General features: G+C 51.0%; 2 protein-coding genes across 2 annotated transcripts in view; both read left to right on the top strand.

Moving 5' to 3' along the window:
* LOC310921264 (olfactory receptor 14A16-like) overlaps positions 1–18,238 on the top strand; it is a gene marked incomplete at both ends in the record, with an annotated part of 496,219 nt that overhangs the window by 154,666 nt on the left and 323,315 nt on the right. The gene's annotated exons all lie outside the window — the stretch shown is intronic.
* Positions 7,915–8,847, top strand: LOC310921262 (olfactory receptor 14I1-like; the record flags this gene model as incomplete). The annotated part of the gene is made up of 1 exon (XM_083881380.1): positions 7,915–8,847. One exon carries the CDS (start codon positions 7,915–7,917, stop codon positions 8,845–8,847), a length of 933 nt encoding a protein of 310 aa, XP_083737506.1.

Here is an 18,238-nt window from a genome sequence, read left to right as displayed (position 1 = left end):
TGCTGTTTTAAGTTCCCAGCAGATGTCTGGCAGGTTGAAGTCACCTACAAGAACAAGGGCTGGTGATCCTGAAACATTCTCCAGCTGCTGATAGAATAAGTTGTCCAGCTCTTCCTCCTGGTTGGGTGGATGAGAACAGACTCCCAGTAGGATGTCAGCCTTGTTGGCTCTCCCCTTAATTCTCACCCATAGCCATTCAACTGAATCTTCATTGGTTTCAATACCTGTTGCAGCAAAAACCTTCTCAATATAAAGGGCCACCCCTGCACCTCTTCTCCCTTTCCTGTCTCTTCTGAAGGGCCTGTAGCCATGGAGTGCAGTGCTCCAGCTGTGTGAGTCATCCCACCACGTTTCTGTGATGGTGACTACATCACAGCTTTGCTGTTGCCCCATGACCTCCAGCTCTTCCTCTTGGGTCTGGTGGCTGCCAGTAACCCACAGGCAGTGTCCATTCACACCCACTCTAATCCCAGTATGATGCCAGTTGCCCTCAGTGTGATCCCAGTCTCTCCCTGTCAATGCCAGCATGACCCCAGTAGCCTCCAGTAGGATTCCCATGACTTCCAGTCTCTCCCAGTATATTCCAGTCACCCCTAGAATGTTCCCAGTCATTCCCAGTTCCTCCCTGTTTATGTCAGTGTGATTCCAGTCGTTCACAGCCACTCCCAGTCAATCCCAATATGAGTCCAGTCTCCCTGAGTGTGATCCCAGTCTCACCCAGAGTGGACCCAGCTGCTTCCACTGTGATCCCAGTATGACCCCATTTGCTGCCTGAATACTTCCAGTTGTTCCCAGTTCCTCCCAGTATGATTGAAATTGCCCCCATTTGCCCCTAGAATATTCCCAGTCTCTCTCAGCAGGGACCCAGTCATGCCCAGTAGCCCCAGCATGGATCCATTAACTCCCAGTTGCCCCCAGCGTGGTCCCATTTGTCCCGTGCATGATCCCAGCTGTTCCCAGTGTGGTTCCAGTCACTCCAGTACAGTTACAGACACTCCCAGTATATCCCCGTTTCCATCAGCATGCTTGTAGTCCTTCCCAGTCACTCCCAGTTGCCCCAGTAATGTTCCGGTTACCCCAGTACAAACCAGACCCTCCCAGTGATGCCACTCCTGGGATCCCCCACCCCTCTCTGCCTTCCCCCCATCCCAGATCTCCCGAGAGGAGCCCCAAGGGCTGGCAGTGCCCAGCCAGGGTCCCCAGCAAGGCCCAGTTTGGATGTGCAGCCCCCAGTTTTCCCAGTTTCCCTCTCCTTTTCCCCGGGCCGGGTTCCCCCCGGCCCCAGCGGGTGGGAGCAGCCGAGAGCCCCGCGCTGCCCATCCCGACCTGTCCCGGCTCCATCCCCGCTCCTCCCGCGGGCTGCCAGGGCTTGGGGAACGGGGCACCCGGGGTGTGCCTGTTCCTGGGGGAGGAGGAGGAGGGCTGGGACAGGAGGGGTGGGGAAGGGGAGAGAGAAGGGATGGAAGTAGGAGGTGGGGTTAGGGAGGAGGAGGAGGAGGAATGGAAGATGAGGAGTGGGAGGAAGAGCAAGAGGAGAGACAAAGAAGGGTCAGGGAAAAGAGAAGGAACCCTGAGGTTGAGCACTCCCTGAATTTGCAGCCCCCAACCATGGGATCATCACCCCCCATCCCACAGGTGACCAGGGAGGGGGAACTGGGCCCAGATATCTTGGGGAGGTCTCGGTTGGGTTTTTTGGGGGGGGATATTTGGGTGGGGCAGTGGCGCAGTCAACATAGGACCCCCAATACAAGTCAACCCCCAGTACCTGGGACAGGGGGGAACACCTGAACACCAAAGAGGAGAGACCAGAGATGGGCAACTTGTGAGAGGCATTTTCAGAGCTGAATCTTGGTGTTTGGGAGGTTTTTATGGATGCCAGATGCCTCATGACTTCTAGAGATGGACTTGGGCAGAGGGACCTTCCAAGTCCATATACTCATCTCCTGTTTACCCCCTAACCAGGATTTCCCATTCCCAAATTGCAGCTAGATGGAGGAGGAAGCTACAGGGAAGAGAAAGATGCTCTGGAACAGCCAGGCAGGTGAGGAGGAAGTCAGTGCCCCTTTCCCCTTCTCTCCTGCTCCATCTCCCAGCCCAGCACGGCCCCCGGCTGCAGGACAACCCCACTGCCAACACTGTCCTGCTGGAGATGGACTGAGGTGATCTCCTTCCCCTTCCCTCTGGCACGGAGGCAAATGCCATCCTCTCGTTGTCCTTCCTCCCCCAGACAGGGAGCTGAGGATGGAGACCAGGGAGGACAAATCCCCATGGGAGAACCTTATGGAAGAAGAAGTTTTAAGTGGCTCCACATTGCAGGAGTCCAACGGGGAGGAAAAACCCTGGAGATTCCGCAGGAGGAGGGGCTCCAAACCCATCCCAAAGTGCTCTGAGGATGAAAGACCCTCCCAGTGCCAGGAAGGAGGCTGGAGATCGAGCCAGAGCTTGGAGCTGGTGGCCTCTGAGCAGCTTCATGATGGGGAGAAGCCCCACAAGTGCTTGGAGTGTGGGAAGAGCTTCAACTGGAGGTCCCAACTGATCAGCCACCAGCGGATCCACACTGGGGAGAGGCCCTATGAGTGTCCCCAGTGTGGGAAGAGGTTTCAGACCAGCTCCCATCTCCTCTCACACCAGCGCATTCACACTGATGAGAGGCCCTTCCGCTGCCTCGACTGCAGGAAGGGCTTCAAGCACAACTCCCACCTCATCAGGCACCAGCGCATCCACACTGGGGAGAGGCCCTACGAGTGTCCCCAGTGTGGGAAGAGCTTCACCAGGAGCTCTCACTTGACCCAACACCAACAGAGGCACCGATAAGGGAAGCCCTGAGAGTGCCCCAACTGTGGGAAGAGCATAATTTGAGTCTCCATCCTCATCCTCCATCAGAAGACCCAGATTTTGCAGAACCCTGGTGACCCACAATCACTATGATCCATGCTGGGAGGAAATCTGTCCCTTTCCCTGCCCCTGACAATGAAATAAGGTGGGATTGAAGAATGTGAGGGTCTGGCCATGGCCCTGTCATTGTATTCGATCCCACCTCAGGTCATGGCTAAAGGCAAGAAAGGAACTCCCTCTCTCCCTCATGGAGAAGCATGTCCTTTCCAGGCAGAAGGAAGTGCATGACTGGGAAAAATCAATTGGTGTTGTTTTATTTTTACTTGTATATAGTTTACCATACCCCTTCTGTTATCTATATTGTTTCTGTTCCTGTTTGTTGCTTATCTTGTTGCTGTTCCCAGTAAATTCCTCTTATCCCAGCCTGGGATCTTTGCCTTTTGTACTCTCAGTGGGAGGCTGGAGGGCAGCGAGGGGTGGCACGGTTTTAGCGGGAGCAGGAAATTGGGGAATCCCATTCCTAAAACCCGGCCCGGGGAAACTGAGCATCACAGCTGGTGCCAGCCCTGGCTGCCCTGGCAACAGCCTTGGGAGCGGGTCCCTGGCTGGGGGCTGTGGGAACCTCTTCCCTCTGGGGCCCAGGGACAGGACTGCAGGCAACGGCTGGAGCTGACTCGGGGCAGCTTTGGCTTGGATCTCAGGAAAAGGTTTTTCCCCCAGAAGCTGCTGGGCCACTGAACAGGCTCCCAGGGAAGGCTCACAGCTCCAGGGCTCTCTGAGCTCCAGCAGCATTTGGACAGCGCTGCCAGGCCCAGGCTGGGATTGTTGGGCTGTCCTGTGCAGGGCCAGCAGTTGCAATCCAGGATCCTGATGGCTCCCTCCCAACTCAGTCCATTCTGGGATCCCTTCTGGCATCCCCTGGCCCTGGCAGTGGGACTGCAAATGGTTGCCATGGCAAGGGACTCTGGCCCCAGGCCTGAGCTGGGATGCTCAAGAGCCCTGTGGGCAGAGGCAGTCCCAGCCATGCCACGGGCACATCCCAGGGCACCTTGGGCTGCAAAGGCACCCATCTGTCACAGGCACTCACGGGGGCTCCACGGTGACACCCCAGGAGTGCCCAGGCTGCCAAAGAGCCGCGATGTCCCAGACACTCCCAGGGCTTCCTGTCATGGGCACAGTGGGAGCTTCAGGCAAAAGCTTCATTTCTTCATTGGAGAAACTCCTGCTGAGTCCTGAGGTGGAGAAATGACACCCAACAGCCACCGTGGATCCTCAAACCCCTCCAGGATGTCTAGACTTTTAAAATTCCACCTAAGAGAGGAGACTGGGAGCTGCTGGATCCAATCCTAGTCCCAGACTTTGTCAAAGGTTTATGTGTGAAAGATTGGACAGGTGGAATTGAACCAAAACGCAATTTGTCTTACAGGATAAACGATGGAATACTAGATATATTTCTATAAATACAGCTATGACTGATTCAGATCTGGATTTGACAGAAAGATTCATTTACACCACAGAGTCAATAAAAAAAGAGTAATTTACTGCACAGTATAGGAGGTGTAACAATTATAAGGAAATTTTACTCCAGGAAGCAATTTTTAAGAAAACAGGGCCATGCTGGAGTTGTTTGAGCCCATTGCAGGCAGAGCCTCCTGCTCCAGCAGGAACTGCCTTTCCTGTGCCAGGCCCAGGGCAGATCCCGCTGCAGGAAAAGCCCCAGGCCAGCCCCAAGACAGGGAAGGGCTCGGGCACAAGTGCAGAGTGCCGTGCTGGGGGCTGTGCCAGGGGGAGCCTGAGGCACCAAAGGCACCTTGGCAGCAGCAGCTGTTTCCAGGCCATGGCCAGAAGCCTCCCTTGGCAACTGGGCCTGGTGGCCACCACTGCAGAGCTGCTGCTTCAGGGCTCATTTCTGCCTGGCCTCTGCCCCAGCCCACAGAGCGTCACCTCAGCCCTGACTCTGGCACAGCCGCTGGGCCTGAGCCCTGCAGAGCCTAAAGGTCACCTGTGCCCCCCTGGCTCTGGCAGCCCCTGGGCCAGGAGGGAAAGGCCAGAGAAGGGGCTGCCTTTGGCTGCTGGATGTGGGCTCCAGCAGAGACAAGGAGGAGTCAGGGGAGTGGATGGAGGGCAGTGAGCAGCCCCTTGTCCCCGTGCAATCCTGGAATGGTTGGGATGGGAAGAGCTCTGCAGTGCTCATCTCATCCAAACCCCTGCCATGAGCAGGGACATCTTTCAGCAGATCAGGTTGTTCAGAGCCCTGTCCCAGCTGGACTGGAATTTTTCCAGGGATGGGGCATTAACCAGCAATGCCCTTCCCCACTGCCTGTCTGCACACAAGCACTTCCAGGCCTCTCTGCATTTCCCTTGCCCTCACTCTGGGCTCACTCACACACCTCCCAACAACCCACCTGCAGCTTGGAGCTGCAAGGAGTTCAAAGCTTGTCTGTGCTTCAGCAGTTGGTCTAATTCTGCCTTCAGCCAACTCTGGATTTGTGTTTCTTGCAGAACTTCCTGTGTTTCTAAATCATTCCTTGCATGGTTCTGCCTTGGGGAAAGGGAACGTCCTTGGTGACACCTTGGGCTTGGCACACACACTTGAGGAGTGTGTCTGTTTTCAATGGGGAAACTCAGAAGTTTTAGACTGCTTCAAAAAAATAACAGAAGAAAACCCCTATGCTGGTTGAGTGCAGCCAGTTCTTCAAGCAAAGCAGGTCCCAGGTGAGTGATGTGAGACAGAATGGGTTTGAGGAATGTGGAGCAAGGCTGTCTACACTGGGCCAGAGCTCAAGGCACAGCTTCTCTGAGCAGGCCAGACCTCCCTGGGAGAGTCCCTGGATTAATATCAGTCACTGAATGCGTCAGGCACCACTTCTCTAAAAAGAACAGTAATAAAATACGTCCTTTCAAATAGAAATGTGTATTTCATAAAAGCTCTTGGAAACTTTTCTCCATAACTGCAGTAGGAAACCTTCCTAATGAACTGCACCAGACCAGAGGGAAATCAAAGCACAGCCATGGTTTGTCAAGACTTGTTTGATCCTAATGAGCCCCGTGGTGCATTTGGTGCTGAGCCCTGGAACCTCAAGGCCTGAGAGGAGATTGCACAAACCTTTGCAGAAGGCATAGTCAGAAGAAAAACCCAGAAGTTTCTTGAAGCATCAATGGGTCCCACTGAGGTCCATCCCCAACCAGGCCCCTCATGGAGTCCTTGGAGGAGAGAATTGGAAGCCAGGATTGCACAAAAGCCTCTCAGAGACTCAGTGTGGGAAGGAAAATCCAAAATACCTTAAACATCTTGAGTATCTCAAAGTATTAATGAGCCCCACTGAGTGTCAATACAAAGCTCCCAAGGGACTCATTAAAGCAGATAATTGGAGGCCAATTATCACACACAGCACTCAGAGTCAAAAAGCAGTTCCTTAATAAACTTTGAGTACTGTGAAGTGCTAATGAGCCCCACTGAGTGTTGTTACTGACTCAGAATCCCAAGGGACTTGTTATAAGTAGATAATTGGGGCCATGATTGCACAAATCTCTCACAGAGTCAGTTTTAAAAGGGAAACTCCAAGTACCTTAAAATAACTAAAGTATCTTGGAGCATTAATGAGCCCCACTGAGTGTCATTACTGACAAAGCCTCTCAAGGGACTAATTACAGCAGATAATTGGATTGCAAAACCTCTCAGAGATTCCAAGGCAAAAGCAAAACCCAAAGTCTTTTTGAAAAACCTGTCACCACTGCCTGCAGTTCTCTGCTCTGCCTGGGGCCTGGGGATATTTTCTCTCTCCTGTCCCTCAGTGGGACCCATTAAAACTTCCAAAAACTTTGGAGTTGGATTCTGACTTGGAGTTCTTGAGCGGTTTCATCATCTCCCTCTGATGTTCGGGGCCTCATCACCAAGCCCCAAGAGGGTCATTAAAGACCTTGTGCTGTGTCTGTGCTGCTGAGCTGGGCCGGGCTCCTGGCACAGAGGCAGCTCCTGGCAACCAAGAAGAGCTTAAAACCACATTTCTCTTGATGAGCAGCTCTTCTCCCAGCCCAGCAGGGCTAGGGCACTGCCTGCAGCCACCCCGGGCACAGCACACAGGCACAGAGAGCTTCAATCACTCAGGGCTGGGAAGGGGCTGACAAGTGCCTGGGGGAGAATCACTCCCAGCCCTTGGCACAGGAACCTCTGGCTGCAGGACAATGCAGCTGCAGCTCCTGCAGTCCTCTCCTAAAGCTGGAACATCCCAATGCCTACAGACTCTGTGAGTACATTCTCTGCTTGTCTCCTGTGTAGAGCAGCCAGGGGTGCCCAGGGCTGTCCTGCAGAGCAGGGTCCTGCAGCCCAGGGCGCTGTGCTGGGGCAGGGACTCTGCTGCCTGCCAGGGACAGCTCTCAGCCAGCCCTGGGAGCTGCTGCCAGCACTGGGGGACAAGATGTGGGTGGAAGGAGACAGCTGGTAAGGCTTGGAAGTGTTCTCCTTTTATGGTGAGGATGCTCTGTTTTTGAGGAATGCTCCCACCATGACGTTTAATTGCCGAACATTTCCAAGCAGATTATCCAGGGAGTACAGTGAGGCAGGGGCTGCATAAATGGGGAAATCTTGCTTTATAAATCTACTGTTGTCTGTTTTCTGGATGGGAAATTGCACATAGACATTAATCTCTCAGTTCAGGTTGAGAAAAAAGAACCAAGTAATTTTCTCTCAGACCTTACTAAACCAGGAAGTAACAGAAATCAGCACAGGGCCCCTTGCAGGCAGCACCAGAATCACTTTTCCAGCCTCCTCAGGGTTGCTCTGAGGTTGCCATCAGAGCCTGCAGAGCCAGAGCTGCCCCTGGGCAGTGCCTGAGCTGGGAGGGCTCTGCAGGGCAGAGCTGAGCCCCCAGGGCTGGGCTGGGCTCTGGCAGCACTGGCAGGGCCCAGCCCTGGGCACAGGGAAGCAGTTGCAGGCAGGGACAGCTCCAGGCAGCAGAGCCCTGGGCAGGCAGTGGGGGGAAAGTGCCACCAAGCTGTGCTGGGATATTCAAAGTCCTCTCCAAACCAAACTATTCCATGATCACTATTTTTACAGATGCCCATGCCAAGACATCACAAATGTCCAACAGCAGCTCCATCAGCCACTTCCTCCTGCTGGCATTGGCAGACATGAGGCAGCTGCAGCTCCTGCACTTCTGCGTCTTCCTGGCCATCTCCCTGGCTGCCCTCCTGGCCAACGGCCTCGTCATCAGCGCCGCAGCCTGCGGCCACCACCTGCACAGCCCCATGTTCTTCTTCCTGCTCCACCTGGCCCTCAGTGACCTGGGCTGCATCTGCACTACTGTCCCCAAAGCCATGCACAAATCCCTCTGGGACACCAGGACCATCTCCTACACAGGATGTGCTGCGCAGGTTCTTTTCTTTATGTTTTTCATGTCCGCAGAATTTTCCCTCCTGACCATCATGTGCTACGACCGCTACGTGTCCATCTGCAAACCCCTGCACTACGGGACCCTCCTGGGCAGCAGAGCTTGTGCCCACATGGCAGCAGCTGCCTCGGCCAGTGCCTTTCTCAATGCTCTCCTGCACACAGCCAATACATTTTCCCTGCCCCTGTGCCATGGCAATGGCCTGGGCCAGTTCTTCTGTGAAATCCCACACATCCTCAAGCTCTCCTGCTCACTCTCCAACCTCAGGGAACTTGGACTTCTTGCTGTTAGTGTCTGTTTGGTATTTGGTTGTTTTGTGTTCATTGTTTTCTCCTATGTGCAGATCTTCAGGGCTGTGCTGAGGATCCCCTCTGAGCAGGGACGGCACAAAGCCTTTTCCACCTGCCCCCCTCACCTGGCTGTGGTCTCCCTGTTCCTCAGCACTGGCACATTTGCTCACATGAAGCCTTCCTCCATCTCCTCCCCACCCCTTGATCTGGCAGTTTCAGTTCTTTACTCAGTGGTGCCTCCAGCCCTGAACCCCCTCATCTACAGCCTGAGGAACCAGGAGCTCAAGGCTGCAGTGTGGAGACTGATGACTGGATGTTTTCAGAAACAATAAACTGCTGACCAATTTCTGCAAATCACTTATAATAAAAGTCTTCTTTGAGAATTCTTGTTGGTTTCATTTTAGCAGTTCTTTTTATTTGTTTTACTTTTTAATCTTGTCCACAAAGCAATGTCATTGTTTATGCAATTTCTCATTTTGTTTCTCTCTCCACCTTCCCTGTCGCCACAGACTGTGTCAATGAGGGGCTGCACTCTTGGTGGCTTTAAAGGAACTCAAGGATCTCCGAGCCAAGTTTTCTGCAGAGATGCCCCTTTTGTTCCCTTCTGTGCAGCTGCAGCAGCAATGTCTGTGTGCAGAGCTGGGGGCAGATCAGCGCTGGCACAGCAGCTGTGCCCAGGAGCAGCAGCCCTTGGTGCTGCCAGTGCTGCTGCTGTGGCCCTGCCCCGCTGCCCTCCTGGCCCTGGTGTTGCTGTAGGGCCTGAGGGCTCTCGGGGCCGGGCACAGGGCTGGGGGTGGCAGTGCCAGGGCTGCAGCAGGGACAGGCCATGGGCACTGCTGGGGCAGCGCTGACGCCTCAGGGCAGGGCCTGGGGGCTCCAGGCTCCATGCCCAGGCTCTCTCCAGAACACGCCCAGGCCAATGCTCAGCACAGAAAAGCCCCGGGAGCAGCCCCAGGCTGGCCCTGGGCAGGCTGGGGGCAAACAGCAGGGCTGGGGCTCTGCAAGGGCCCTGGGGGAGACGGGAAGGAGCAGCAGAGCAGGGGCTGATCCATCCCCACTGCGCTGGACACCCCAGGGCAGCGTCCCAGAGCGTCCTCATGCACCTGCCAACAACATCCCCCCTGGGCAGCCCTGGCCTCTCCCCCAGCTCACACAGGGGCCGCATCCTTGCAGGCACAGACACGGCAGCACTGCCTCAGGAGCCCCTGTTTGCAGTGCCCAGAGCAGGCCTCAGCACCCCCATGCTGTTGGTGTGGGGAGATGAACCTGAGGGAGCACAAATGCCATCAGCCCCTGGGGCCAGGAAGGGCTGGGCCACAGCAGGGAAACCACTCAGCTTTGACGTGGCCTCTCAAGTCACACAGAGAGTTTGTTCCCATCAGCTCTGAGTTTCCTGCGCCACTGCAGGCGTTGTTGCTCAGAGCCAGGGCTGCCTGGCAGCCACCCCCAAACTGCCCTCAGCATTTCCTTTGCTTCACCTTGACTTTCTTTAATCCTCCTGCTACAACTTTCTTCCTCTTGCCCACCCCTGTTCCCTCCCCTGCAAACAGCCCATCCCTGGTTGCCCTTTCCTCTCTGGCCCCACTCCCCATTGCAGTTCCTGAGTTGGCACCATGGGAACGTCCCTTGGGGAGCAGGATCATCCTCCAAGTGCTTCAGGAATTGTCTGCAGGCTCCTGCAGTGCCTGGGGCTGCTCCCTTGCCAGAGGTACCCCAGGCCAGGGGGGCACATCTGGGCTGCTGTGTCTGGCTGTGGGGCTCCTGTTGTGGGCCATGAGGAGGAGCTGCAGAGGCTCTGCAGGACTGACAGGAAGGGGTTTTGGGGCTGTCAGGAGAAGCTGAGGGACCTGGGCTGCTGCACCTTCTGAAGAAGAGGCCCAGGCCTCATCCTGATATTAAAAATGGGCAGAGATAATATTTTTCTCCTTAAAATGCCTTTATTAATCAGCTCTTACAAGGTTGTCTCGAGGGAGCGGCAGCTGGGTTCACCCTTGAGGAGGAGGGTCTTGGTCAGCTTTGCAGCCAGAAGTTCCTGCAAAGCTGGAGAACTCTTTCCTTGCCGGAGGTCTTCAAGGAGTTCTGATTTCCATTGGGTTGGCTTGGGGTCTTGCCTTTTCTTGGGTATTTTTAGGTTATAGCAAATTGTAAAAAATTGTCTAAAAATACTTTAGGGTATACACGGTTTAGTACTGTCTTTTGTGGGTTTAAATCTTACATTGATTTGTTTTTATAGGGGTTTTTTGGTTTTAAAAAAGAGTTCCTGTGTACACCGGGGTTCTTAATTTACATGTACTACAGGGTCGCCCCCGGGGGGGGAGGTTATTTCGCAATCGGCGCTGCAGCAGCCTCATGGTGGGGAGTTGGGCAGGGGTCCGGTGGCAGCGAGACGGCTGCGCGGCGGCCGCGGTCGGGCAGGGAGCTGGGTGGCTCGGGGGTCTAACGGTTTTGATGGGGAGGTGTGTATGTTTCTGGCGGCTCCACAGCGGGAGCGGTGTGCTAGCGGGGCCAGGGTCTGGCAGCTCAGGGCAGATTTATGCTGGCTCTGGTGGGGAAGGGCGCGCCGGCGCCTCGGTGGAGCGGGCCAGGCCGGGAGTTGGGGCGGTAGGAGCACAGGTTTGGCGGCGACAGCTGTAGCAAATGGGATGGCTCTGGTGGCGGCGGCGGCAGCAGTAGGGGTTCGGGAGCGGTGTGGGAGCGAGGCCGGGCCAGGAGTCGGGGCGGCCCCGTGAGCGGCAGGGGCAAGGATATTCACTCAGGCTCCCGGAGCAGCGGCGGGCCGCCCTGTCGGCTGTGCCACGCTGGAGCGGTGGTGGGAGCTGGGAGCCGTGGTGCCGGCAGCCGTTCCGTGACAGGGGATGTTGGGCTGGGCCGGGAAGCCCGGGGCAGACCCACGATGGCGGCCGCCGCGGGCGGGGATCGCGGGGGCGCTGGGAGCCAGGAGCCCGCGGTGGCGGCGAGCAGGGGTCGGGGCAGCCCGCTCTGGTGTCTGTAGTGGGGGCAGGCTCTCCTGACAGCAGGCAGCCCGCTCCGCCGTTGGGGAGGGGCTGCGGGCGGCTTCCAGCAACCAAGTAGCCCCCCCCCGGACTGCCCTCCCCAGGGGGACCACGGAGGTGACTCCTCACTGTTACATTACAATTCAAAATTATTAACATTTAAAATATTAATACACTTATTACATAACAATCAAGGGTTTCAACTCTTCAAATCTCTAACACGTATTTAAAAGCTTTCCAATTTTCACGTCTTTCACTGACAGTGCTGCAAGGCTGCTTTCAGAGGATCACACAATCAGCAAGGCTGAAAATCACCTTGGACATCATCAAGTCCAACCTGTGCCCTGACACTGCCTTGTCTCCCTTGAGCCTCCTCTTGTCCAGGAGAAACAAGCCCGGCTCCCTCAGCTGCTCCTCACAGGACTTGTGTTCCAGAGCCCTCCCCAGCCTTGTTCCCTTCTCTGGACACGCTCCAGCCCCTCCATGTTGTTCCTAAATTGGGGGGCCCAGAACTGGACACAGCACTCGAGGTGCTGCCTCAAGCAGTGCCCAGCACAGGGGAAGAATCTGTGCCCTGCTCCTGCTGGCCACACTGTTCCTGATCCATAGGAGTGCCAGGGCTTGGATGAGGGACATGGTGGGCAGGGCCTGGGGACAAAGTCTAATTTCTGTCAGCCATGAAGGGTGTCTTGGGTTTTCTAACAAAACAAACAAACAAACAAACAAAAATACACAAAACAAACAAAAAAACCAAACAAAGTTTATTCTATTCCATCTTTTGGAACCTGACTGGGGAGGTGATTTTTCTTTCTCTGTTTTATCTCCAGGAGGGAGGGTGCAAGTGCCTTTCTGATAACAAGCCAGCTGTTAAAACCGGGTGGGGCATTGATTCTTATCTCTGTTCACCCTCCCATTACCTCCATGGGGATCTCTTCTGTTAATGGGCCATTACAGCTCAGCAATGACATTTAAGAAATATTTGGGGGATATTTTTCAGATATTTTGGTAACAATGTAGGGATTATTTGGAATAGTTTGGGAATGTTCTTGGGGGTATTTTGGGGACATTTTGAGAAGATTCTGGAAATATTTTAAAAACATTTCAGAGACATTTTAGAAACGTTCTGTGAATATTTTGGGAGGAATTAGGAATATTTGGGGGATATTTTGATGAAGTTGTTGGCATATTTCAGGGACATTTTGGGAATGTTTTGAGAACATCGCAGAAATATTTTGGTAACATTTTGGAGATATTCCAGGGATATTTTGGGGATGTTTTCAGAGGATTTTGGAAATATTTTAGGAATATTTCAGGGACATTTCAGAAGCAGTCCAGGCACATTATTGGAAAATTTTGAGGAACATTTTGAGGACATTTTAGAAACAATCCATGAACACTTCTGGGAATTTTTTGGGAACATTTCAATCCATTTTAGAAACATTCCATGCACGTATTTGGGAATATTTTTTGGGAAAGTTTCAGGGGATTTAAAAAATATGCCATGCATATTTTTGAGAATATCCTTCGGAAATCTTGGGGGATTATAGTAATATCCCCCACACATTTTTTGGAATTTTTTGGGGGGAATATTTCGGGGACATTTTAGGCACCCTTCCTGCAGATTTTTGGGAATTTTTAGGGAACATTCCTGAGCAATTTTCTCTCACCGGTCTCCAAATTACTCCAAAATATCCACAAAATTACACAAAAATTACCACAAAATATGTCCAAAATATGTACTCTCAAAAAGCCAAAATTACCCCAGGTTTACCACAAAACATCCCCAAAAATTTCACCAGAATTCATCCAAAATATCTTGAAAATATCCCCACAATTACCCCAAAATATCCAAAAATATTACATTAAGATTCACCCCAAATTACCCCAAAACATCCCCATAATTACCCCAAATTATCCCTAAAATCTCAGCAAAAATACATCAGAATTAGACTGAAATTAGCTCAAAATAGCCCCAAAATTACTCCAAAATATTCCTCAAATTTACTCCAAAATATCTCCAAAATACCCCAAAATATCCTCTAAGTTTCCCAGGGGGTCCGGGAGAGAGGAGAAAAGGGAGGGGGAAGGGCAGAAATGGGTCTGGGGTGGCCCAGGGGGGTCCTGGAGCATCCCCAAATAAGTCTGGGGTCTCTGGGGGTCCCCAAATGGGTTTGGGGCTCCCAACTGCATCCCAGGTGCCCCCACATGGATCTGGGACAGAGTCCCAAAGGGTTCCAGAGAGTTTTTGGGAGTCCCCAAATAGGTCTGGGGTCTCTGAAGAGTCCCAAATGGGGCTGGGGGTGTCCCAAGAGGGGCCTAGAGGAAGTTGAGGGGCCCCAAGAGGTTTTTGGGGGGATCCCAGGGAGGTCTTGGGGCTCCCCAAATGGGTCCAGGGGTCCCCAAGTGTCCCCAAAAGAGCCTGGGGACTCCCAGAGGGATTTCAGGGGCTCCCAGGTGTGTCCCAGGTGTCCCCAAAAGGCTCTGGGGTCTCCCCCCCTTCACCTTGGGTCACCTGGGCAGGGCTTGGGCAGGATCTTTCAATCACTTGCTGCACTTGGGACTTGGCCCCTGCTTGACAAAAAGGCTGATGGAGCTCACAGGCTCCTTCCGGAGAGCAGCTGGCCCTGCAGGATTCCTCTGGGCAGGAGAATTCCTGCAGTCACAGACTTGCTTTTGATAAATATCATGGCCTGAGCATGGAGTTAGCTCTTTCCCTGCAGTCAATTTAATATTCTGTGTTCGTTTTCCAAAACTCTCTGTCAGAGATGGCTCACTGAAATGATTTCTCTGCTCCCAAGACATGCAAATTACTTTCTTTTGACATTTTTTACCCTTTTCCCTCTCTGTTCTTTATACAAGACATTGGTTTTCACTGTTGAGCTGCAGGCTATCCGAAAATATGCCAGGAGTTTGGAGGAGTGGTTTTATGGAGATGATGGCTCTGGGCTGGGAGCCACACTTCCCAGCTCTGGCCCCAACTTTAGTACCTGCTCTTCAGAAATCAACGTTTTCCCAAACAGACACCTTGGGTTTGGAGTTGCCCAACTCGAGGCCATCAAATGCTGCTCTTCAGAGCCTGCACATCTTCCCCCTAAAATCAGATGGAGATAAATGGGTCAAATCATTCCAAAAATCTCTTTCAACACATCACCTCAAAATAGAAAATCTTACTGTTCCTAATAGAATCTATTTCCAACTAATACCTCTTTCCCACAATGAAAATAATCTGATGATCTATAAAAAGGGGTTTTTTCTGTCCAAAGCATAGGCCTCAAAATTTTGTTAGCACTACCACTGATAAGAAAAAGATAAGAGAAGCGATAAGAAAAAGTTCAAAAGGAATGACTGAAAATTTTCTGAGTCATCATGGAATCAAATGAACTGGAACCAGATTTGGGGTGAATGAATGGCCCACTAAACTTCAAAAAAATTTTTTGCTGAAATACAGACTTTCACTTTAAAATACAATTATTTAAAAAAAAATTAAAGGAAGGAAAAACTGACAAAATTAAGATCTGTATGACTATCAATGACTCCATTGTCTGAGCTTTCCATTTGATTTATCCTTTATTTTTTTTTCCAAAGGATCAGCACAGAGCCTCCCAGCAGCAGTAACCTCCTGTGACACACAAAATTATGTTGCAGTCAGGAATTCTTTCAAGGGCTGCAGCCCAAGCACGTACCTGGTTTCAAAGGAAACAGTGCAATTCAACTACCTACAGGTACTAAACAGAGCTGTGGGGTTTTAATTGTGGGACACTGTGATGGCAGGAATAAGACCTTTCTTACATGAAAGGAGATGGAAAAGAATACTGTTTAAAAAATGCTGATGAGGACTTTGAGAGATCAAGCTCTAAGTGACTGTGGTATTTGACACCTTGATCAGAGCTATACCCCCTTCAGATAATCTGGAAAATCTTTGAGGCTGATTATGGGCTGTGAGATAGTCATCTGAAATACACTGTTCAGATGTTTAATACTGATAAAAAACTGATAAAAGTCATGTAATGAAAACAGTATTGAAGAAGAAAACTGCAAAATCATCAAAGACAAGCATATGCCCCTGCAGAAGACTGACAAAGTTCTCAAAGGTAAAAAACTTTACTGACATGGGAAGAAATAGAAAGCAACTTAATTCAGTTTTATGCTCTTGAATGGTTCAAATTCAAAATTCAGAGTATAGGTTGGAAAATTGACCAAGAAAGTCTGCTCTGGTCAAACTCCTGGAGTTCAACAAGTACCTAGAGACTTTCAGCAATCCATCCACAGGTTCTGAAGACCAGTCCACAGGGACTGAGAAATCCAGAGACAAGTCTGTTCCAGTGTCTTTGCAGCCTTTGCTGGGAAATCCATGGCCAGACCCAAGGCCCTGCAAGACCCAGTTATCAACCATCTAAAATTCACACCCTCAACTTGCAGCTGCTCATTTCCCCAGCAACTGAGTTCATTTCTGTTCAGTGCATGCACAGATAGTCATGGCAATGAGGCATTAAAGAGAAGAATATCTCCCAAGGACAATCAGACAAGTCAAAGCCACTGCAGATTTCCAAAGTGAGGAAGTGCAGGCTGGCGCCCTGAGCCAGGCTGGCTGCTTGTTGGGGGTTAGGTTTGCTCCTTTTTTACTTTAAAGAATTTTTGCCCATGAGTTACCAAGGAGACTGTGTTGGATACTTAAAAAGTACTTGATCAAAAACAAAGAGATGGCCAAAAGCTGGGTTGGGGAGGTTTTATCTTATCTCTTGTAACTCCAGAAGGGAGGAGGTAACTGCCTTCTCTGTTAACAGGCCAGCTGTTAAAAACCGGGTGGGGTATTATCTCTTATCTCTGCTCAGTCTTTCACTACCCCCTTGGGAATATCTTCTGTTAATGAACCATTAAAGCTCAGCAATGGCATGACACATTTCATCACCCTATTGTGAGATGCTCTACCACAGAGCAGAAGGCAAAACATTTCTACCAAGATAAAAAAGAGCCACAGGTGTCACCAGGCACTCTGGTGTTCCCATGAGACTCCCAAAGGAAGTCTGGACCCACTTCAGGACCCCTGGCTCCACAGGACCATCTCTGCTTCCAACAGGATACCTCTGCCACTCCAGGAGGGCTGACTTTGGACTGTTTCCAACGCCCTGACTAACAGGGTGTCAGGTTGTATTTCTGATTCTATCAAGTTTTAGGGGGTTTTTGTTTTTGTTTCTTTTTTTATTTGTTTGTTTGTGTGTTTTCTGAGATTCCTTGCTTGTTTGTTTGCTTATTCTTTTCTACTAAAAGATTTGTATTTTTAATATCCCTAGTAAAGAACTGCTATACCTATCCCCAAAATCTTTGCCTAACACCCCTTTAATTGCAAATTAAAAATATTTTGAAAAAGGGGAGAGGGGGCTTACATTCTAAGAGAGACCCCAGTTTTCCTTGGCAGATCCCTGTCTATTCAAACCAAAACAGAGCCCAAGTTCCCTGAAGTAGGAGTCGGAACAGGAGAGTGTTGGAGGTTCGGTTGGATCCCTTTTTATTTACTGATTTTTTCTCCATAAGTTGGTGGGAGACTAAGTACTGAGTAATTCTGGGTGCTTGACAAAAATATAGAGGTGGCCAAAAGTCAGGAGGGAGAGATAACGTGAGTTTTGAGGCAGGAAAAAAGACAGGCTGGGGGCAGCTTCTCTCTCTTGCTCTCGGTGTCGGGGAGAGGACAGCCAGGCTGCTGCTTGCTGTGGGAGGAGTTTGCTGCCACCACCAAAGTGCAGTCCTGGGAAATCTGCCAACCCCTGCTCATGTGCCCAGGAATTCTGAGCTCGTCTCCCCCTGCCCTGCTGGCCCAGCCCCATCCCGCTGCCGCCGTTTCTTCGACGCTGCCTTGAGGCTTTTTGCTGCTCTGTGACCCCACACTGCCCTGCCCTGCTGGGACATCCCTGCCATTCCAGCTGCCACTGCACAGCTTCTGATCCCATCCACCAGCCCAGGATTTTTTCCACTCTTCCAGCTTGGTGCTCTCAGGGTCCCGAGAGATTGGACTGCCCCGGGCTTTGTGAAACAATGCCTCCCAAGGTTCCTGGTTTTGTTTGCTATTAATGCTGCAGTTGTTGTTTGTTTGCCTTGTTATATATACTAGTAAAGAACTGTTCTTCTTAACCTCATCCCTCTGCCTGAAAGCCCTTTCCTTTTCTAAATTATATTAATTTGGAGGGAGGGGGTTTGAATTCTCCATTTCTAGGGAGGCCCTGCCCCTCCCCAGGAGATCCCTGTCTTTCAAACAAAGACAGCCTTTCATGTGTCCTCAGTACTCCTAGCATGCATCCTTGTAATTCCTTCAATCTGCTCATTTAGCACAGTCCTGGCGTTCTGTTAGACCAGGAGACCTGTTAGAAATAACTGTGTAGTTCTTGGCTTTCACATTTATATCTTGGCTTTTGCAAATGATTTTGACACAGTGCAGTTTGTAATCTCTTTTAAACTGCTTTTGATATAGTCTAATTTGTCACCCTTTAGAAGTTAATACCCTAATCCCTGTGGAGATTGCATATTTCAGTGTGAAAAATGTATTATAGTTTATGGTTTTGCAAAATATTGAAAGAGAATATATTATATAACTAAAATATATAATATAAAGACAATAATCAGAAACATAAACATAAATATAAATACAAATATAAACAACAATATAAATATACTGTTTAATAGACTATATTAATATTAAAAAATTAAAATGTGCTAATTATCTTTGCAGAAGTGACTA

Source organism: Zosterops lateralis (genome assembly GCF_965231275.1).
Source record: "Zosterops lateralis genome assembly, chromosome: 33".
NCBI lineage: Eukaryota > Metazoa > Chordata > Aves > Passeriformes > Zosteropidae > Zosterops > Zosterops lateralis.
The sequence above is the reverse complement of the archived record's forward strand: the minus strand, read 5'-3'. Positions and strand labels throughout refer to the sequence as shown.